Here is a 23878-nt window from a genome sequence, read left to right on the forward strand (position 1 = left end):
ATCACTGATATCCCTTTTAAGGACCCCACATCTCCTGGGGTCTGACTCTTCACCCTTCTGCCAACAATCACATCACTTAATCATTCTGATGTTTATATTCACTTCTACTGGAGTGTGGGTTGAACGTGGTTTAGAGTAAAGTGAGATGAGTCACTTCCGCTGTTTTCTAGCAACTCCTAGAATAATAAAGACAAGGAAAGGCTACATAGGCTCCCATATTTCAGACGCAAAAGGGACTTTTCAAGGCTAGCTGGTTTAAATATCTCCTGTTATAAATAAGGAAATGAGACTCAGGGAGGTGAATACTTTTTTTTTTTTCCTGAAGTCATGCAGCTGGTAAAGACTTAATGAAGGAAGAATTTGAAACTGATGGGAAAGCTTTGACTTATGTATAAATTGTGTTTATCCCTGCCAGATTTCTACACCAGGGTTACTTTTTACAAGTTGGCTATACCCCAAAATTCTTACACTCAGCAAAATCATAGGCCAAATTATTTGGTCATTACATACAATAGCAAACCTAAATTACAAGATTCTCAGCAGATTACTTCTCTAACACAATAGAAAGCAGTGCATATTTTATAATCTGAGTTTCGAAGATATGGTTGAAACATTAGCTTACTTGAAAATTGTTGTACATAAGAAAATATTTTAGGAGCTAATTTGTGGAACGAGAAGTAAAGAGAATTGCTTTGTATTTCCAAAGTCTATTAGATACTTAAGGTCTAGGTATTTGTTTTACTTCCTTCTTAAATATTTTCTTTAAAGTTCTGTGAACAGCTATGTTCATAATTAGAGATCTGTTATGAATTTTTCTGCCTCATACTTCATGAGAAGAAGCTAGTTGTTAGTCTCCTCTTCCAAATCTAGAGTGAGTACCCATTCTCATTAATTATGTGGAATTTAGAACAAAACAAATAAACTGGATGTTATAAAGGACATAGTCTCTTCCTCCGAAGAGTTCATTATCTGATGGGGGAAAAAAATCATGCATAAAACTAACCCTAACATAAAGTAGATGGTCCTAAATTACATCACAGAGATATAAAGTATTAAGGGAGAAAGGAGGAAGAAGGAAATATTCTAATATTAATTGAACATGAATTTAGTGTATACTGGCCATAGTAACCAGGTACTTTGCACTTTCTACAGAGCTACAGAAATACGAAATCTCATTTTATGTTCGTACAATTCTCATAGGATTAGGGGCTCACTGGACTGCTCGTTGGCCACTCTCTGCTCTGGGCATTCTCTGGACAGTTTCCAGTCTTGATGAGAAATGAATTAGCCCTTATATTAGTGAGACAACATATATTCTGGAACGATTCTCTGATGTGTGCATCTGGTCCTTTCCTCCAGTGAAGATGCTGTATGCCCCACACTTCGTCCCAGCAGTTAGCTGGTTGGCCGGATCAGGCAGCCGGCAGCCTAGGAAAAGGTGGGAATTAGTTTTTCCTATAGTTCATGAAGGTGGCCTGATAAGTGTAAGAACTGTGATTGTAAAGGCCTTCACAAAGTTCCATCCAAATTCTGTCATCTTTTTAATAGATTTCTGGAATGAGTCCTTCCATTTTCTTATCATGTCTACACCCCCTCAACCAATACACACACACACACACACACACACACACACACACACGCACGCACTCTTCTACCACTGGGTCATTGTTTACTTGGTGCCTCTTTCATTGGTGACTGCGTGTATCCAGGTGGCAGAGCAGCATAAACAGAGATCCAGGGGTGGGAGAGTGCAATATTATCAACTCTATAACGTGAAGAATAGCCTCGCGCTGTTTAAAGAGTTAGAGCTTGGCCTGAGGAGTCGTGGGTGTAACGTGGCTTTATCATTCCAGGCTTTGAAAATGGCTCATGCAGGCATTTTGCTGTCAGAACAGGAGGCATCTGTGGCCTGCCCTTTCACCTTGAAAACAGCCAACATCGAGTGTGTGTCTCATCTCATCAAGTAGGCCACCTATCCCCTTTCTATCCCCTGACCGACAGGCTCACTGTCTGGCTCTGGACAGAATTCAACTATAATTGAAAGTGATAAGCAGAGGCTCGGGTAAAGTGCTACTGAGTATCATTTAAGGGGGCCATGAGTGCTGCTTGAGAATGCTGGTAAAAGCAACAAAAAGGCAACCTATGCTGAGCTTTGAAGGATACGTGGCTGTGTCATGTGGACAGTTGAAAACTAGAGTTGATATTTAAAAACCTATTGTATATCTTACTTCTCTCCTTTATTTTGTATGTTGGATGCTTACTGGAACCTTTATCTCAGGAGTTGTGGATGCGGGGGAAAGAGAAAAGGAACCCTCCACCAGAAAGCTTCCCCCAGTAGTGTTATGTCTCCAAAATACAAATTAGTGATTACCCAAAGTGATTGCACCAGAGACTTTTACAATGGATTGGCAATTGGATTAGGGAAGGGGAAGGAATTAAAAACTGTTTATTTTCCCAGTATAGCTCCCTTACATCCACTGCACTCTCATTTCTGATCTTGTCTCTACTCATATTTTTTTTGGTCTAATTATTATCAGTTAAATAAAGGTTTTATTGGCTAAATAACTAACAAACAACCATAAACCCTATGATGTGATCCAGGCCAGTAGCTATATGTAGAGATTCATGAATTATTATTCTTAACCAGTGTTTTGATTGCAATATTAGACACTCAGTATTTGTGCGTACATTTGCTCTAAATTAACATTAAAACAAATAATGACATTTTTAGGGATTTCTGCTATGGCTCAAACTTCAGGCTGACAATGGAGAAGGACGATATAACATCCAAGTAGCACATAAAGATATAAAACAATAGAAGGCCCGGTTTCTATGAAAACTCCAAGTACTGGGCCTTGCGACTTCCCTGGTCGTCCAGTGGTTAAGACTCTGTGCTTCCACTGCAGAGGGGCACAGGTTCGATCCCTGGTTGGGGAACTAAGATTCCACATGCCACATGTCACAGCCAAAAAAAAAAAAAAAGAAATTTATTCATACAGTTAAGAATAAAACATCAAATTTTTTTCATTTAACATACCCTTTTTATTGAAGTATAGTTGATTTGCAATGTTGTGTTAATTTCTGCTGTACAGCAAAATGACTCAGTTATACATACAATTACCTTTTTTTTAATATTCTTTTCCATTATCATTTATCACAGGATACTGAATATAGTTCCCTGTGCTATACAGTAAGATCTTCTTTATACATCCTGTATATAATAGTTTGCATCTGCTAATCCCAAACTCCCACTCCATCCCTCCCCCCCACCCCACCCCCCCTTGGTAACCACAAGTCTGTTATCTATGTCTGTGAATCTGCTTCTGTTTCATAGATAAGTTCATTTGTGTTGTATTTTAGATTCCACATATAAGTGATATCATATGGAATTTTTCTTTCTGACTTACATCAGGTTTTATACTGTATGCATAAATTTTTTTCCCTCTGATTTTTCCTGTAATACTGTGGGGTAACTTCAGGCCATCTTCACGGCCGATGGTCGGGAGCACATCACAGAATGTTGAGGTTTATACAGAAAAAGACAACCATGAAGTTCTCAGCATGTCCCTTGGTGCATCTGAATGTGCAGCGGCCGTTGGGAATTACCTAAATGTGCTAGCCTCTGAGTGGCAACAAGACAGCTTGACCCCTCTCCCTGAGTACTGGGTGCCTGTACCTGTGTCCTTCATGCCCTCAAACAACATCACCTCCCCTACCTTCAAAGCAGCTTCCCTTGCTAACTCCCATGTTTTCTGCTTCTGAGGACCATTTGGTCCTTAGAGTCCATCTTTGAGGCTCAGAACATCAGAGTGCTTTGAACTCTTCCCTCTTTCTCATCCCTGGCGAGCCAGGCATTATGTTTTAGTGGTGTGTCTTTTGGAGAGTCTCTCCAAGCCTTACCCTTAATATCTCTATTGCCTTAACCTGGTTTGTGTCATGGTGACTACATATCCAGAGTGTTCGGGACACTTGCCAGACTTCATGCTTCCCAGCATCAACACAACCCATGCAGGTCTTTTAAAATATTGTGCTTGAAAATGGGGTGGATTAAGAATGAGACAGAGCCTTGAGCTGGAGGGCTCACATTCCAGTAAAGGGTATAGATATATGCAGATGTAATCGCATAACACAGAATCTTCTGCCTGATAAGGAAGAGGTGCTCAATAAATTAGCTTTAAATAAATGAACGTCCCAATAATATAGTCATCGTTCCAGTAGTTCAGGATGATAACTCAAGCCAAAAGGGAAGGTTTCAAAGGAAGATAGCAATTTGAAGGATGGATAGGATGTATGGAAATGCGAAGGAGGTGGGAGGGAATTCCAGGTGGGGGAATGGAGAGCCATGTTCACAAATGGGGTTTTCATTGGAGGGTGCAGGGACCTGATAGCCAAACTGGGCTGGAAGGCTTCTCAGATGGGATCTGTGGAAGGGAAGCTGGAGTGCCAGGTGTGGAGGCCTTACATAGGGGGTTCAAACTCCAGGACGGTTGCACCAAGTGCCTACTTGATTCATCCGAAAGACAGTGGCACTTGAACTTTGGATGCCCTTTCTCATGCCCAGTGCATTTCTGGAGGCAATATACTGTTTTAAAATACAAGTCAGGGGGCTTCCCTGGTGGTGCAGTGGTTGAGAGTCCGCCTGCCGATGCAGGGGACGTGGGTTCGTGCCCCGGTCCAGGAGGATCCCACGTGCCGCGGAGCGGCTGGGCCCGTGAGCCATGGCCGCTGGGCCTGCGCGTCCGGAGCCTGTGCTCCGCAACGCGAGAGGCCACAGCGGTGAGAGGCCCGCGTACCGCAGAAAAACAAACAAACAAAAAAAACAAGTCAGGATGTTAAATTTCTCTAGCGGCAGATGGCTTAGTAAGACTTCAGGGTTAGGCTGATTTTACCCTTGCTGTTCTTGATGCGTGCCTAGTCCTGAGAAAACATCCTCTAGAGGAGCTATGAGGTACAGTTTTAGGTACATGGGTCCAGATCCGCAGGTTTCCATCTTTATTCTTTGAAACATGATTGACTTGTTATAGTTCAAGTCCTTTAGGACAAGGACTATGCCTTATTCATTTCTCTGTTGCTGTGCCTACCACGGTACCTCAGAGCATTTGATGAACGTTTGTGGAATGCATTAAGTAAATGAGTGAGCCGCTTAAAATTCACAACCATTTGGAATAGCAGTCATTTTAGAGGCCCGTGCCAGGTGTGGAGGCCTCGCATAGGAGGTTCAAACATTCTTTATGCCTTACCATTCTAGATTTTTGCACTTTTTTGTTTTTTTAAATCCGGGTGTCAGTTTTCCTGGAAATGTACAACTGTAGGAAAAAAGGATGAAATCACAAAGTGCATGTCAGAAAACGATCCAGGCTTCACATGCTTGCCATTCTCAGCTGGTCCTCTGCTCCACCCTCTGTGCTGAAAACAAAAAGGCAGTACCTCGCAGCCTGGTAGAAAACATCCACCCAAAGCATCCTGGCTCATCTCCCACCAGAACCTTCTCATCTTGTCCAAGACAATGTGGTTGTTAGTTTGGCTCTTTGGGTTTTATTTCTCATGTCCCTGACCTGTTGACGATGTTTGAGCAGCGGTGCCCATGTCACTGGGGACTGGAAACCAAGAGGATGTGGGCTGCCTCCCATGTGGATTTGCTTCTGCCTTGCTTGGCAAGAGGAGGCTGCAGGAGGGCTTGTTTGCCAAGTTCCCCACTCCTCTTACTTTGGCCTGTCATAATCCACCACCAACCAGACCCAGTTAAAGGAATAACAGTTCAAACAGAATTTTTTAAAGAGGGTAATATTTACTTTTTTATTCTTATGTATTTATTTATTTATTTATTGGTTGTGTTGGGTCTTCATTGCTGCGTGTGGGCTTTCTCTAGTTGCGACGAGCGGGAGCTACTCTTTGTTGAGGTGCGTAGGCTTATCATTGCAGTGGCTTCTCTTGTTGTGGAGCACAGGCTCCAGGCGCCCAGGCTTCAGTAGTTGTGGCACGTGGGCTCAGTAGTTGTGGTGCATGGGCTTAGTTGCTCCACGGAATGTGAGATCTTCCTGGACCAGGGATCGAACCCGTGTTCCCTGCATTGGTAGGTGGATTCTTAACCACTGCACCACCAGGGGAATCTAGTAATATTTGCTTTTTTCTTTTTTATTGAAGTATAGTTGACATACAATATTATGTTAGTTTCAGATGTACAACATAGTGATTTGACATTTATGTACATTATGAATTGATCACCTTGATAAGTCTAGTAACCATCTGTCACCATACAAAGTTATTATAATATTATTGACTAGGGACTATTTACTTGCTAAGCTGCAATTTTTACCATTGTCTTTATCTCTTTGGGTTCCCATACCAGCTCACATTATTACCCTGTGTTCTTCCTCGTGTACTGAAGCCAACAAACCCATTTCATCTCAAATATTGGTGCCACATCTACTCTCCCTATAATGTGAGAGCACCTGGCCCTTAGCTTTATGTCTCTAAGGGACTTTAAAACACACACGGGGAGCAAGTGTTGCTAGGATGGAATGAATCACAGGCGAGTCAGTACTTGACATTTTGCACCTTGTCACAATGTATTGTGTTTATAATGTTCATGTTAATCTTCTTAATTCATTGCAGGCTTGTTGAAAATAAGGACTGTGCCTGATTCATTTATATCCTCCATGACTCTGAGCACAATGCTGGCACCTTATAAGCCTTAAATAAATGTGAACTTATGAATCAGTGGGTGAGGTAATGATTGAAGGAAAGAATGAGTAAGTGAATGAGTGGTTAAATGAATAATTGAGAGGATGAATCAGTGATTAAGTGAATGTATATCAGCAGGCTATTAAAATGAGCTCCTTTTAAAATATAAAAGAGACTGGGAGATATGTGTCCTATATAACCAGTTACTTTTATGTTTTCTTAAACAGAGAAAGCCTCGCTGCTCTCGTCTCATCCTTTGAGGTGAGATCATGTACGGCATAATCTACTTTATGGGTACATCACTGCTCTACTGGGTATGAACCAAAATAATTTCTTCCTAGTTCTAATTGCATTTATATCCCTTGTTTATTTGGGGGAGGTGGTGAAGCTCTTACACAGGATTTAATGTTTTATAAATAAATGACATTTCTCAAAATAGATGTCTACAAACTTGAGAACTTGATATAGCTGTGCATGAAACACAGAGCTAGAAATAAGTAGATGTGGCTCCGTTTCTAGGAGTGCTGTTCTTCTCTAGATAACCTGAGACACTTGACCTCCTCCAGCCTCTATTTCTTCACTTAGAGTATGGAGAGAGCATCAGGGGAGCCTAAATATAACTCAGCAGGAAATGCATCAGTCTCCAACTATGGAATATTTTTGGCAGACTAAGAAGAGATAAAAAGAATGAAAAGTTGTTGAATTTGACTTTGAAGGGCTCAAAATCTGGAAAAATTCCCACACCGGAGCTTTAGTTCTGAACTTGCCCAGAACTTACACGTCATTAGTAAAGGATTAACAATTCTGTAAAAATGTTTTGAAAAGACTTTTGAAATGAAATGATAAAAATAATCATCTAAGAATTAATTAGCTATATGGAAGAAATATGTATAGGTTGAAAGTAATCTGCATCGGTTCAGTCATAACTTACTCTACAGTAAAATGATCCAGCAGGCTCAGGGAACTCTGTGGGGAGGGAATTATTGTACTGCTTCCCTAAGACATTTGAGTGGTGAAAGCAGGGACCACAGGACTCCAGCCTCAGTGGGCTATTGATTGCAAGAAGCATACACAGAGGCTAAGGGCCAACTAGGTGGGTAGAAACAAGAAATGGATTGGGAGTCAGGAAACCTGGATTCAAGTTCTGCCTCTATGACTAAAAACAAATTAGATCTTGCCCTTGGCCGAGCCTTTATCTGCCTCCAGGAACTCAGGCTGACTGATTTCCAAAGCCCTGGATAGTTCTCTGAAAACTGCTCCCAGAATAAAAAGTAAAGCTGTCTTTGAAAAGCCCTGTTCCATCTCAACCTGCTTATATATAATTTTACCATTCTGAGGGCAAAAGAATATGAGAAGGAAATGTAAAAAGACAGAGAAAGAATTGGAGGATGAGAGGAACACTGAGAAACTATTTGCGTTCTCTGAAAATTACAAAAACAGAATTTCAGTTCCAAAGTCTTCATGGATAGAGTTGGAACCAGTTTACTCTGAAACCATTCACTCTGATGGTCTAGACCTAAGTAAGAGTGCCCTCCAAGGACCTTCACCTGGAAACATCTTGGCCTTGAGTTCCCTCTCCAAGGGGCCAGAAATATTTTCATTTGCGTCAATGTGGTCTGTAATATGCATAGAACCAGATTATCATTTAGTGCTCAGTCAATAGCTATGAAGCAGAGAAACAGACTTGGCAGCAAAAGGTATTGCAAGGCAAGTTCCTGGAGAGTATCGAGCTGACTTTCATGTTTAAATACTTCAATTCCATAAATGTGAACTGAAAAGGAGTTCTATGTCTACACAAACCTTAGAAAGGCAGGTGGTATACCAGAATGAAGTCTGCAATGGGCTTTCTTGGGGTGGGGAGCTTGTTCAGTTTGTGAAAGTAGATGGACTCCAAGAGAACGATGTTGTGAACTCAATCCATGGATGAGGATGGAGAGAAAAACGTGTTGAATGATTTGAAGCCTTGACTTCAAATTTTAAGTATGAAGTCCCAGAAGAACTTTCAGGCTTTAATATCTTATGTTGAGAGTTCAACTATCCAGGCTAAGTCTACAGCTGCAAGAATTACTATGGCCAATAAGGAGGGTGTTTCCCAACTGACTGACTCTCATTGCTAATATGGAATTAAGTTAAACACTGGGAAAAGAGTGATTTGGTTTTATTCTATCCAATGAGATGCTAAAGATGTTAGGTAAGTTCCTTTCTTCCTAAAGTGGGGAGAAAAGTAACAGCTGCTTCCTGACTACTTTCAAGAACAGTGTTGGGAATGATAAAGACAATATGATGGCAGAAGCCTCACTTATGTTTACTTTTCTTTCCTTTTCAGCAACTACAGCTCTTCAGGATTTACCAGTATCTCATGCCAGATGTTGCTACTACCTTGATGGTCTGTTTAACAAGTAAGCTCTTTAGCAAAGTAAACCATATTAGTTGCATTTATCCATGAAATTCTAGAACTATTCATACAAATAAGAGGTTCTGACAATGACACATCTTAACAACCAAGACCTCATTACCTGTGAATTTTTTGAAAGTGGTGTTGGCAGTAAGTTGAGGCTTGAAGTCCTCAGACTTGGCGTTAATGTCCTGATAGAAAATAGGTCTTAGCCTTACAAAATTGTCAATGCATTCTCAGTTCTTTGTAGGTTTGTGTCTTGTACAAAGAAAAATGTGCAAGAAATCCGGGAAGGGAAATCTTTGAAACCCAAAGGTCATTTTCCATTATTCAGCTATGCTTCACATTGACGTGAAACCAGACTTTTTCTAGGTCTTTGACGTTTGAGAACAAATGCTAGCGCTTTACTGTAGTGGAATTCTCTCAAAAGCAAGGTGCGGCTCACAGCAGCTATTGCTTATTTCCTTCCTTTGAGATGACACTGATAAAGTATTTCTTACCAAGGAACTTAGAGCTTGATACTAACTCTTAGTAAGTGAGAAAGGTGACTGCCTCAACAAAGAGCAAAGAAATAGAATGATATACTCACCTCCTTTTCCTTGTCCAACAAAGGAAGTGTTACGAAAAAAACCAGATAAAACATGCAGCAATGCAGGATATTAACAACCTTGAGAATTTCATGTAGCATCTTTTTTTTTTATAAGCAGATATTCATTTTTAATTATTATTTATTTATTTAGTTGTTTTTGGCTGTGTTGGGTCTTCGTTTCTGTGTGAGGGCTTTCTCCAGTTGCAGCAAGCGGGGGCCCCTCTTCATCGCGGTGCACGGGCCTCTCACTATCGTGGCCTCTCTTGTTGCGGAGCACAGGCTCCAGACGCGCAGGCTCGGTAGCTGTGGCTCACGGGCCTAGTTGCTCCGCCGCATGTGGGATCTTCCCAGACCAGGGCTCGAACCCATGTCCCCTGCATCGGCAGGCAGATTCTCAACCGCTGCACCACCAGGGAAGCCCCATGTAGCATCTTAGAAACATGAAAGTGATATTGAGGTCATATATTAACCCAATGACAAAATTTACCAGTGTCAGGGATGTAAGTAATATCAATTTTGATTCTTAGGGTTGAAATGTCTATTTATAGCCCTCTAAAATATTTTCTATGTGTTATTAATATTCACGTGACTGGATAATTTTGAATCCTTGATATTGCTTCTAGAATGTTCGCTATTTTTTAAAGGAATTTGCATGATTTACTTGTGAAGATGGACAATGATGTTAAAAAGAAAAAAAGAATACCAGGATGTTCCAAGAGCTACGCTAGCAGGCAGTAGCGTGAAAGTGAAGGCCACGGCCATCCTCTACCACGCCCTATCTCTGCAACCTTTGGGAAATTATTTACTAAATAAATAACTGACTCATATGAAAGGTCCTTATAAGGTTGTGAGGATCAGATAACATACCACATGTAAAGTGTATAGTACAGTGCATCACACCCTGTAAGCCCTCATTACAAGATGAATGATATTGTGCTACACCCATCCTTTTTGTCTTTTTTTTTTTGAGATGACTGACTAATTTGATGAGCCCTTGAAAAGACTTAGCCTGTGTACAAGTAGACTGATTGGAAATTCAAAAACATGGGTGGTAGCCTTGCCACAGAATTGCCAGATGACCTTGAGCAGGTTGTTCTGAGCTTTTGCACACTTAATTCCATGATACTGGTTATGAATTTGACTCCCAAGGTAATGGGTATACTTTATGCTTTCCCATGGCAATAGCCTGCTGACTCTCATGCCAGTTGATCATTCTGTGAAACTTACCCTCTCATCTCAGAGCGAGTTTGGTGGGAGAGTTTGGATGACTCAGGGCAGGACCACCGTTACCAGTGGGAGAGAAAAGTCTCAGAAGGGTGGTAGATCAGAAGCATAGTGTTCTATTTGAATGACAGCACTTTATCAATTATTATTCAACAAATGTGTAGCTGTCTAAGTAAATGGTGAAGGTGAAAAAAGAGGGTGGAAACTGCTATCTTTGTTTGTTTTTACCACCTGCCTTCAAACACTATTGCTTTCCCATCCCTGCAAGTTCAGTCATCCTACAGGCAGATCATTTCCTGGTCAATTCTAGGTATTCAAACGACATCATCTTTAGATATAAGAAGTCCAGATATTATAAATTAACATTTCATGTTTTCATCCAATGCAAAGTTTTCTTCCCCAGATGAAGCCTGACCTATGGCTTGGAGCAGGCAGTGGGAGAGAAGGCCATGGTCTCTCTTTTCCTTTGTTTTCTACCTTCACCCCTGCTTCAGCAAATATAAGCGGCAGGACCCCAGGATTTTTTGCTTAAGTGGGAGTACTCTAGTTCTCTCCTGTCAAGTGCCCTCTAACAGGGTAAGCGTCTAAACTCAGGCACTTTGCATGGGGCTCACTGGTGAGTTCTTGAGTTCTTCAGAGATTCCCAGTCCAGCGCTCTAGACTAGACCACGCCCTGACATGTGTGGCGCTCTCTCCTCTGACCCCTCAGGATTTCTTTCAGGATCTGCCTTCTAGTGGTACATATCACAAAGCCTTTTTCTTCTGCTGGGCCCTCTAGCCTCAGCTGAACAGTCCACTGGGCAGAGTCCTTCCAAGATAGCTCTAGCCTGGCTAGTTTCCATCCCTTCTACTTGACGTACCAGATAGTAGATGTGTAGCTTGTTCTCACTGCTGCCCCTTCTCTCTTCCCTTTGATATTACAGGAAGGGGAATGAGAGCCATTCTCCACCCTGGCCACTTCAGGTCTCTCCTGGAGTGGTTGTTATGACCTCCTTTCATTTGTGTTGTGATGCTGGGAAGAAAACCACAGTTCTTGCTTCTCCTAACAATTCCCGTTAAAGAATCTCTTGATCATCTCCATGGTTTACTCTTATATAGTCTGTACATAGGTAACTGGGGGAGGGGGGATGGCATGCTTACAGTTGAAGGACCAGTGTGGATCCCTCTTGGTAGGTACAATGGAGATATGGTAGTCATCTTTCTTTACATTAAATTGGCACTTACCTCTCACTGTCCTCAAATAGGAGGCTCAGCAAAATTCCCCAGACAAGAGGAACCTCCTCTTAGAAGTGTTCATCTCCTACTATGTGTTATGCACATTAAGTACCTGGGCATTAAAAGGCTGATCACTGATGTATAGAGTTTAGTGGAGGATTCACATACATGAATGGATGAAATACAAGTCAAAAATAGTGAGTACCAGAAAACAGCAGATGCTTTTGGAGCTTGGAAAAAGGGGATATTGTTTCTAATGATCTGCAGTTAAGGAGGAGATGGCAATGTAGAAAAGAGAGATACTGGGATGGTTTCATGGAAGAAGTAGCATTTGCACCAAAATAGGAAGGGTGAAAAGATTTCAAATATCTTTTACCAAAAGAAGGGCATTTCAAGTAGAAGGAAGCAGCATGAGCAAGAGAGAGCTGATAAATATAGGGGGGTGAATTTTTCAATTTGACCACACTGTAGGGTATGTGGAAAAAACAGCAGGAGATAAAATCTGACGAAGTAGGTTGGGTCAAATCACAGAATCCTGACTGACAGGCTGATAACTGTGGACATTTATCTGCAGACATTAAGAGTCATTGACGATTGGATGATCAATGTAAAATCACTCTCACCATGGCATCTATATTTCCAGGTTCCCCAGTTAGGACTTTGAACCTAAGCCTGAATTAGTATGGGACAACGAAAATGCCATAACATTAAGCTAAGTGAAATAAGCCAGAGAAAGATAAATACTGTCACTTTTATGTGGAATCTAAAAAATATAACAAATTAGTGAACATAACAAAAAAGAAGCAGACTCAGATAGAGAGAACAAACTAGTGGTTACCAGTGGGGAGGGTGGGGACGGGCACTAAAGGGGTTGGGGTACAAACTATTGGGTGTAAGATAGACTACAAGGGTATATTGTACAGCATGGGAAATATAGCCAATATTTTGTAATGACTGTAAATGGAGTGTAACCTTTAAAAATTGCATAAAATTTTTAAAAAATTAATTTAAAAAACCATAATGAATAAATCTACCTAGTACATTCTCTTAGAGAATGTTTAAAAAAAAGACAATTCTATCACATTATTTATTTATTTACTTGCTTATCTATCCACACCTTGCCTTGTTCCCACAAGATTTTATTTTATTTTATTTTATTTGTTTTTTTAACATCTTTTTTGGAGTATAATTGCTTTACAGTGGTGTGATAGTTTCTGCTTTATAACAAAGTGAATCAGCCATACATATACATATATCCCCATATCCCTGCCCTCTGTGTCTCCCTCCCACCCTCCCTATCCCACCCCTCTAGGTGGTCACAAAGCACCGAGCTGATCTCCCTGTGCTATGCAGCTGCTTCCTGTTAGCTGTCTATTTTACATTTGGTAGTATTTATAAGTCCATGCCAGTCTCTCACTTCGTCCCAGCTTACCCTTCCCCCTCCCCATGTCCTCAAGTCCATTCTCTACGTTTGAGTCTTTATTCCTGTCCTGCCCCTAGGTTCTTCAGAACCTTTTTTTTTTCTTTTTTATATTCCATACATATGTGTTAGGATACGGTATTTGTTTTTCCCTTTCTGACTTACTTCACTCAGTATGACAGACTCTAGGTCCATCCACCTCACTACAAATAACTCAATTTCATTTCTTTTTATGGCTGAGTTATATTCCATTGTATATATGTGCCACATCTTCTTTATCCATTCATCCGACGATGGACACTTAGGTTGCTTCCATATCCTGGCTATTGTAAATAGAGCTGCAATGAACATTGTGGTACATGACTCTTTTTGAGTTATGGTTTTCTCAGGGTATATGCCCAGTAGTGGGATTGCTGGGTCATATGGTAGTTCTATTTGTAGTTTTTGAAGGGACCTCCATACTGTTCTCCATAGTGGCTGTATCAACTCACATTCCCACCAACAGTACATTAGGGTTCCCTTTTCTCCACACCCTCTCTAGCATTTATTGTTTGTAGATGGCCATTCTGACTGGTGTGACATGACACCTCATTGTACTTTTGATTTGCATTTCTCTAATGATTAGTGATGTTGAGCATTCTTTCATGTGTTTGTTGGCAATCTGTATATCTTCTTTGGAGAAATGTCTATTTAGGTCTTCTGCCCATTTTTGGATTGGGTTGTTTGTTTTTTTGATATTGAGCTGCATGAGCTGCTTGTAAATTTGGTAGGTTAATCCTTTGTCAGTTGTTTAATATGCAAATATTTTCTCCCGTTCTGAGGGTTGTCTTTCAGTCTTGTTTATGGTTTCCTTTGCTGTGCAAAAGCTTTTAAGTTTCACTAGGCCCCATTTGTTTATTTTTGGTTTTATTTCCATTTCTCTAGGAGGTGGGTCAATAAGGATCTTGCTGTGATTTATGTCATAGAGTGTTCTGCCTATGTTTTCCTCTAAGAGTTTGATAGTGTCTGGCCTTACATTTAGGTCTTTAATCCATTTTGAGTTTATTCTTGTATATGGTGTTAGGAAGTGTTTTAATTTCATTCTTTTACATGTAGCTGTCCAGTTTTCTCAGCACCACTTACTGAAGAGGCTCTCTTTTCGCCATTGTATATTCTTGTCTCCTTTATCAAAAATAAGGTGACCATATGTGTGTGGGTTTATCTCTGGGCTTTCTATCCTGTTCCACTCATCTATATTTCTGTTTTTGTGCCAGTACCATACTGTCTTGATTACTGTAGCTTTGTAGTATAGTCTGAAGTCAGGGAACCTGATTCCTCCAGCTCCATTTTTCTTTCTCAAGATTGCTTTGTCTATTCGTGGTCTTTTGTGTTTCCATACAAATTGTGATGTTTTTTGTTCTAGTTCTGTGAAATATTCCATTGGTAGTTTGATAGGGATTGCATTGAATCTGTAGATTGCTTTGGGTAGTAGAGTCATTTTCACAATGTTGATTCTTCCAAACCAAGAACAGGGTGTATCTCTCCATCTGTTTGTATCATCTTTAATTTCTTTCATCAGTGTCTTATAATTTTCTGCATACAGGTCTTTTGTCTCCTTAGGTAGGTTTATTCTTAGGTATTTTATTCTTTTTGTTGCAGTGGTAAATGGGAGAGTTTCCTTAATTTCTCTTTCATATTTTTCATCATTAGTGTATAGGAATGCAAGAGATTTTTGTGTATTAATTTTGTATCCTGCTACTTTATCAAATTCATTGATTAGCTCTAGTAGTTTTCTGGTAGCATCTTTTGGATTCTCTATGTATAGTATCATGTCATCTGCAACAGTGACAGCTTACTTCTTCTTTTCCGATTTGGATTCCTTTTATATATTTTTTTTCTTCTCTGACTGCCGTGGCTAAAACTTCCAAAACTATGTTGAATAATAGTGGTGAGAGTGGACAGCCTTGTTTTGCTCCTGATCTTAGTGGAAATGGTTTCAGTTTTTCACCATTGAGAACAATGTTGGCTGTTGTTTTGTCATATATGGCCTTTATTATGTTGAGGTAAGTTCTCTCTATGCCTACTTTCTGGAGGGTTTTTTATCATAAATTGGTATTGAATTTTGTCAAAAGCTTTTTCTGCATCTACTGAGATGATCATATGGTTTTTCTCCCTCAATTTGTTAATATGGATTATCACATTGATTGATTTGCATATCCACAAGATTTTAATGCAACATACAAAGGCCACTAATAAGACAAGATATATGAAAGGAAAAATCTAGGACAAAAGCAAGATGAAGTCAGAAAAGTCAATTAAGAAAATGCATGTCTTGAAGTCCAATTTGACCTTCATAAATTTAGAAGCCATTTTGAAAGGAACTTGTTATAACTGCACCCCTGTTCTTTTCAGTAAGACCCACTCAAATTAGATGAAGAAAATTGAGGAAGGGACATGTTTAGGAATCTAGTTCTCAAAAAAATTCTGAGAACAGAAAGTTGAAAGCATCAAGGCTTGAGGAGGGCTACAGTCCTCTTTCTTTATTTCCAAGAGACCATCTTCTGTCTTTCTTCTTCTTTCTATCCTTCCTGTTTTCATCTGACTTCTACTCATTCACTTTGCAAATGACCCCAGATGGTGACTACTGTTGAGTTTCCATAACCTTTCTGCGTGTCCTACTACAGCCAATTAGCTCAACCTCTCAGTGTTATTTGCAAATCGTTTGGAAAGAAAATTTATAAACTTCTCTTGGGTAAGGTGCCCAGTCGAGGCCAATCATTTCTATGAGTGAAGTCATGTAATTCAGCTCCATTTGGGCCAATTGCGCCAGCATATTGGAGGAGGCACAGTGTACAGAGAAGAAGGCTGTAGGAGGGATTGTATCTGTTATAGAAATACCTCTCTTAAGTTCCATCAGTGCTTCAATGAGCCCCTTCTGGGTCTTGGTCCCCTTGGAGAATCTGATGGAAGATAGAGATCTTCTCACCTTAAAAATCTCCTGAGGCACAATCAAAATTTTGCATGTAGTTTAGATGAGTTCACAAGACTCCTGAAATTTGACTTATGTGACTTGAAATGTCCATAACACAAGTAAGCCAACTATTTAGGAGAAACATACCTCCATAATATCCAAATGATGACGAACAGTTAAAAACTATACTTTGAGAATAGAATTTAAAAGCTGCTAAGTCCTCCCATACAGCAGGCTCTGTGCTAGGTTCAGTAAGGAACAGAAAGTGGAATGAGACAGGATTTCTTCCCTTAGGGAGCGCACAGTCTGCTGAATACATATGTAAACAATTAGACTTAATGCCAGACATTCTGAACTATAGCAGCAATATGGGTAATGTGCTGAGGAAACTCTGAGGAGGTAATGATTAATTCTGAATAAAATATAACACTTCACAAGTTTTTATTCCTCTGCATGCAATGTGATATATATATATCATCATTTTAAAGAAACCTAGACAATTCAGAAAAGTTCTTCTAGTTGCTGATAAACTGTTCTGCTGCCTGAGCTTGTATTCCAGGGCTCCTCATTTTATTCTTTTCAATTCATGAGCTCCAAACCACTGCAATCTGCTGTAGAGCAGAGAACATGGGGCTTTACAGTCAGACAGACTTGAGTTTACATCACCACCATGTCACTCACTAACTATGGGTCTTTAAGCAAGGGATTCTAGTTCTCTGAACATCAGTTTCTTTACTGGTAAAGAAAAATACCTATTTCGCATTGCTTCTTAAAGAAATAACGATGATGTTTATAAAACACTTAGCACAGCCTCTGGAACCTAGTAGGGACTCTAAAATGGTTGTTTTTATTTTTATTTATAGTCAAGTATACAGATTCCCTGTCAGGAAGTATTAAACATCTCTATTAGGGAAAAAGTGAGAATAATCTCTATGTAAGGATTCTGTATCAATTGCCACAGTAATTGCCATAGTAATGCTGCATAACAAACCACTCTCAAAACTCAGTGGCTTACAATAGCCGCTCGTGGTTTTATAAGTTGACTACCCTTCAGTTGATCTAGGTGGGCTTACCTGAGCCACTCTGCTTAGGATGTAGATTAGTTGGTCTTGGTCCAGGCTTTGTGTTTAATTCAGGTTTGTTCCTCATTTTTCTTTCTGGGGCTGGACTGAATGGACAAACGTGAGCATGCTATGAGTACAGATCAAAGACAGCAGAGCCAGAGAGCAAGCCCAGCCATGCAAGCGTGCCTCAAAACTGCTAACATCTCTCTGGCCAGAGAAAATTACACAGTGAACACCATAATTAAGGGGAGATAAAGTACACTTTGCCACAATGAGGCCAATAATTCAATCTTCCACAGTCCCTGTGTAAAAGAAAAGGCAGAAACTACAATGAACATCTGAGAAAGAGAAGACCAAAGAGGTAGAAGCCAGATGCCCAGAGGTGCAATTACACGTCTTTCCACTACCCACAGCCTCTCTATGAACTCTGTGGCCACATTCTACCTTGGATACGGGACTGCAGAGAGAACTCCAAGCACTGCAGCCTCTGCTTTCTATGGCTGCAGAGTGGTCTCCTTGCACCCCTCCCCCAGTCTTGACCACAGTCCACATTGTGTACCTCTTCTCTGTGTGCCCATGCAATGACTTCTGACACCAACTACCTGGAGCTGGGCCAAAACTCACAGGTTAAGGGACAGCCTTCACAAGACTGCCTTCACTTTAGGCACCAGCTGTAAGTTTGGGGGTCCCAATGCCACTTACACTTCTGACGTGCTGGTTATAAATGTGGGCATTCTCACTAGTCCCTCAGGTTCAATCATTTCCAGCAATAACTCACAGAACTCAGGAAAGTGCTATCCATCTGATTACAGTTTTATTATAACAAAAAGATATAAATCAGAACCAATCAAAGGGAGAGATATAAGGGCAAGGTCTGGGAGGATCTCAAACATGACTTTTCCATTGTCCTCTCCCTAGGGAGTCAGTCTGCCTTACTCTCCTGGCACGTGGATGTGTGACCATATGCAGAGTATTGCCAAACAGGGAAGCTCACCTGAGCTTTGGTGTCTGGAGTTTTTATTGAGGTTTCATCATAGAAACATGATTGATTGAATCATTGGCCATGAGGTTGAGCTCAATCTCCAGCTCTCTTCTTCTCTGAAGGCCCCAGCTCTCTAATCATACAGTTGGTATTTTTGGCATGGCCAACTCCCATCCTGAGTCATCTCATTAGCACAAACTCTCTTTAGGCCCATTATGAACAGAAGGGATACTCCTATCAATCAGGAAATTCCAAGGGTTTAGAGGATATATCCCAAGAAGTGGGGACAAAGGCCTGTCAAACTTTTCACTCCAAGGGTCCACCTGAGACAAAGGCTAGCCACGTTCTTTATTATACACCCCATCTGTGTTTTCCACTGGACTTCAAGCTCTTTAAAAGCAGAGGAGATGTCCTTCTCAACTCTGCATAACTCACAGCCGCTAGCCCAGCACCCTCCTGGGAAACACTGATTAAATTGATAAAGGTAAAAGCTTTAGACAGTCAGAGAGATTTAGGATAAATGAGATGGAAGAGCCTTTGGAGACCATTTAGACATTCCAACACATTCGTTCTATGCATGAGAAAATGAAGAACCAAAGAGTGTTTGTGATAACCCCAGAACACGCATTGAGCAAACTAAAGACCTGCTTTAGAGTTCTATTATCTAAAACTGGACACTCAATCCCCGCCGCCCTGCCTTTACATGCATGAACACAGACCTAAGGATACATACCTCACTTTCTTATATCAAAGAAACCAGTCTTAAGCTATGAAAAGGGGAGAAGTAACAGATGTAAAGAACTGAAACATCCCGACCTCCCCATGCTTCTTTCCTGCTCTGCCCTGAGAAGTAAAGTACATTCCATTTTCATCAGTTTGTTAGCATATAAGGCTTCTGAGATGGATGTAATCATCTTTTTTCTTTTTTCTTTTTTTTGTGATTCTGTTTAATCCCTGCCCATTGCCAATCCCTTAAATGTTAAAAAATAAATCCTAGGACCAAAATATATTTTAACATCCCCATCTGGAGGGAAGATTTCTTTAAGTTCTTTTTCCTAACTAATTCTAATGTGCTCTAGCAGTCTTCCAATTACACACTTGTCCAGGAGGGAGCAGAACATACTTCTAGCATCTATCCTGGTACACTGAAGTGCTCAGAGAATGTTGGCTAAGTGAATAATAGAGTGAGTGTTTTTTAAAAAATTTCCCAGCATACGAAGATTAGTCCAGTTAGATGCCTCCTTACTCTCTTCATCTTAACTCTCCACTTTTCCATCATCACTGAGAGATAACAGTACTGTTATCCATGTGGAAAGTCATCTTTCTCTTTTACATACCATTCCTAGCCAATCTGGTTGTGGAGAAAATATTTGCACTATGCAATATGGTACATGTATTAATTATAGAACTTTTGAACCCATTAATTTTCATTTCAGAAGATGAAACCAAAGCATGGAAGAGGCAAAGGCTGGTAGCATTGGACGTGCAGCTAGGCAGTGAGTTTACCTAGATGTAAACCCTCAGTTCATGTTTGCTGAGTCTGAACCCTAACACAAGACTCAGGGTAACATGCATCTCAATCTTTTATTCTCAATAATGAAATTGTAACATGGAAAAATGCATTTGCCTTTTCAGTGAGCTCAACTCATGCCTACCCAAAGCTGGCTCATACCAACCAGCAGGACAGCTCCTTTCTCCCCCTTTGCTATTGTCAGTCTTTTTAAACACCTGCTTCACCTGCATTGCGCAGGTCTGTGCATTTCTCTATGTGAAGCAGCAGCCCTGGTATTGTGAGGTCTACAGACACAGGTCAAGTTTGGCTTCTTAGCTTTCCTTTCTGAAGGTGGTACAATGAACACCCAATGACGCTGTTCAACTTGGTTTGAATATGTATTCTAAACTTTTAATTAACCAAAGTTGTTTCCAGACTGCAAAACACCAGTGATGGGACAGAACACAGAACAGTCAATGGGTGGAGTGCTGGAGTGAGCCATGTGGAGTGGGTGGGGAAAGATCTTCACATTGGCTGTTGATGCATAGATGTAATGGCTGGTTGACTGAATGAATGTATTCATTTGCTGGTGGTTTGGACATCATATAGACCAGGGGTCAGCAAACATTTCTTGTAGATGGCCAGGTAGTAAATATTTCGGGCCTTGTGGGCTCTGTGGTCTCTGTTGGAACTACTCAACTCTGCTGTTGTAGTGAAAAAGCAGTCAGAGACAACATGTAAACACGTTAGTGTGACTGTGTTCCAATAAAACTTTATTGACAAAACCAGGTGGTGAATCGGATTTGGCCAATGGGCTATAGTTAACCAGCCACTGATATACAAGAGATTTGCTTAAATTAGTTTCAGTTTTTCAAATGAGTGTTAAAATGTTCATTGATGGTATCATTGTTCTGACTGAATCGCACAGTAGACTCAGGGCAAATCTCTTCACCTCCCAGGGCTTTAATTTCCTTAACTATAAATTAAGGGTAAAATGAGGTGAATTTAGATGTTCAAACATTTTTTTTGACAAAGCCTGCCTGACTTCCAAAAGGAAAGGCAGAAAGAGCTGCTTTTTTTAAGGTGGGGCTTTTACAAACTCCCCCTCGCTCCACTGTCATCCTGAGGGCATCAGAGCCCCAGGGATCAGTGAAGGACAGGTTGAAAACTACAAAACGATGTCTAAGACTATCATTTAGACCCCCAATTCAGCAATTCAAGCATTACTTAGAATATAGAATTGATTTTTGTTTCAAAACCAGACTTTTCCCCAAATTGGAGTGCACGTAGTCAGAGAAGTGACCTTTTGATTGAATCTAGGAAACATGGTATAGCCAAAAGGGTGATGGATGGGTAGTCCTATCTCTGTCATTAACTAGCTATGTCATTCTAGCCTTCAACTTTTTTTTATATATAAATTTATTTATTTTATTTATTTATTTTTGGCTGTGTTGGGTCTTCGTTGCTGCGTGAGGGCTTACTCTAGTTGCAGTAAGTGGGGGCTACTCTTCGTTGCAGTGAGCAGACTACTCATTGGGGTGGCTTCTCTTGTTGCAGAGCATAGGCTGTAGGCATGCGGGCTTTAGTAGTTGTGGCTCATGGGCTCGGTAGTTGTGGCTCGAGGGCTCTAGAGCACAGGCTCAGTAGTTGGGGCACACGGGCTTAGTTGCTCCGTGGCATGTGGGATCTTCCCGGACCAGAGCTCGAACCCGTGTCCCCTGCATTGGCAGGTGGATTCTTAACCACTGCACCACCAGGGAAGCCCTAGTCTTCAACTTTTTTATCTGCCATGTAAGTATACTGGATTGGATACATTTTGGTGTTAAATTCTGTAATTCAGGCCTTCTAGTCTGTCTGTCCTCTTTATGCAAGAAAGCTTTGTGACTGCTGATTGTTTCATTAATTTATTCTACAGACAGTAACTGAACATCTACTGTACGCAAAGCACATTTTGGGAGCCTAGGGAGCCAAGGATAATATGACTTCAGTCTTGCATTTGAGTTCACAATTGAAAAATGAATTTTATCTATAAACAGTTATAATAGTAGTAAAAAGTTTCAAGCTGAACAAGAAAGCTGATGAAAACAAGTTTATTTTTGGGCTTGATTATTGAAAGAAAAGAATATTACAAATGAATCAATCCAGAATGGGAAAGCCCATGTCTTAAAAAAAAATATTTTTCTGAGCAAATGTCATGTGGCATCACTGCGCTAGGTGCTAAGGATTTGTTATATAGTTGAGTGAAACAAACAAACAAAAGTAAAACCAAAAGAAATATTCCACATTCAAAGAACTCTCATCCCAGGGGTGGAAAATAAAAATGTGTGAAGGAATAACTGCAAAACAACGAGCTAAATGCAGCACTAGAGAGAAGAATGGGGAGCACTAGTTATGCTTGACTGAATGTAAAGATGTTTCAGATACAGTGATCTTAGAGGAAATAGGATATCTGGACCCAGAGGTGTACAAATTGGGGAACAGGGAATATTTCCCTATGACTGGAATATAAGGGCATGGGAGGTCTAGCAAAAGATGTCTCAAATCGTTCCTTGACACCAGAGTGTGAAGGTCTTCTGGGCCTGCCTGAGAAGTCTGAACTTAATTTATTAGCAAAATAGAAACACAGACACTCATAAGCAGGAGAATGTTCAGATCCTCAGGAAGAGGCTTTGCTTGTGTGAGGAGAGTGGATTAGAGTGGGCACATTCAAACTCAGGACCCATGTTAAGAGGCTTACATTAGTCCACTAAAGCAAACACACCACACACACGTGCACACACACACACACACACACATAGAGTTCATATGTTCCGAACCGAAAAGGATTCCATAGGAAATTGTCATCCAAGCCCTTTCAAGACAGATCATTTGCTCCAGATGGAATTCTGGACAAAGAACAATCTTGACTTCCTCTGCATTTTATTCATGCTTTGTCATTGCAAGAGGTGAACAAAATATGTCCTGGTAGTTACTGGCTGGAACAGCTTGCAAGATGAGGTCTCCTGGTTGTGATTAACTAATTTTTTCCTACCAGTACCAGTTAGATAAAAATAGAATTAAAAGTTCCATAAACGCTGGTGATTCTTTTCTAGTAAGTGCTTTCTGGACAACCAGAGTAATTTCTCAACAAATGTAAGTTTGGAAAGAAACTGGACTGGAAATGCAACTCTGATTCCCAGTTCAGTTTTAAGTTTTGAGAGTACCACGCTATGGCCCATCACCACCATCAACTGTATCACAACAACATTTATCTTTTCTAAGGGAAAGCCATTTTGAAAACCCATCTATACAAACTGTAACTATGAAGTTTAATTTTTCTTTTCAAACACTTTTTTCTACTCTCCCACCATCCCTAGAATTGCAACTCACTGGTGAAGTGATTGGCTGAGAAGGAAACAATTGCATTACTCTAAAATTGAGTACTGAACCATAATTGTCACAGGTAGTAGAGCCCATGGGCAGAAACCTGCTCATGTGCACGTAAGTACGTGCTATATTGAATGGTCACGAGTCCTGTCCTAATTTGAGTCATCAAGAATTGTTTTAAGCACATACACTTATGTCAAGATATTTTGTAAAAGGCTTTCTAACCAATTCAAATACAATTTGACCTCTTAGTAGTTTTATAACTTTAGGCAAGTCACTTTAATCATTCTGTGCATTTTTTTGATCATCAGTGACAATGAATGTATTTTCATGTTATTAGTCTTTCTTCTTCTCTGAATGGTCTACATTTTATATCCATTTTTTTTTCTTTTTGGCGGCTGTTATATTTCTTATTTATTTGTGAGTTGTTTATTCCTTTGTGATTTTTTTCCACTACCTTTATTCATAAAGAGCTTTTTTCTCATTACAAAACCAGA

General features: G+C 40.3%; 1 protein-coding gene across 1 annotated transcript in view; it reads left to right on the top strand.

Moving 5' to 3' along the window:
* The window catches only part of LOC132424409 (probable cation-transporting ATPase 13A5), a 102595-nt gene that overhangs the window by 69888 nt on the left and 8829 nt on the right, over window positions 1-23878 (top strand). Inside the window, 7 exon segments of the mRNA XM_069540652.1 lie at window positions 1854-1963; window positions 6912-6946; window positions 6949-6998; window positions 9011-9083; window positions 20159-20188; window positions 20191-20332; window positions 23108-23310. Of these exon segments, the coding sequence (XP_069396753.1) occupies window positions 1854-1963; window positions 6912-6946; window positions 6949-6998; window positions 9011-9083; window positions 20159-20188; window positions 20191-20332; window positions 23108-23310 (643 nt within the window).

The sequence above is a fragment of the Delphinus delphis genome, chromosome 4 (genome assembly GCF_949987515.2).
Source record: "Delphinus delphis chromosome 4, mDelDel1.2, whole genome shotgun sequence".
Classification (NCBI taxonomy): domain Eukaryota; kingdom Metazoa; phylum Chordata; class Mammalia; order Artiodactyla; family Delphinidae; genus Delphinus; species Delphinus delphis.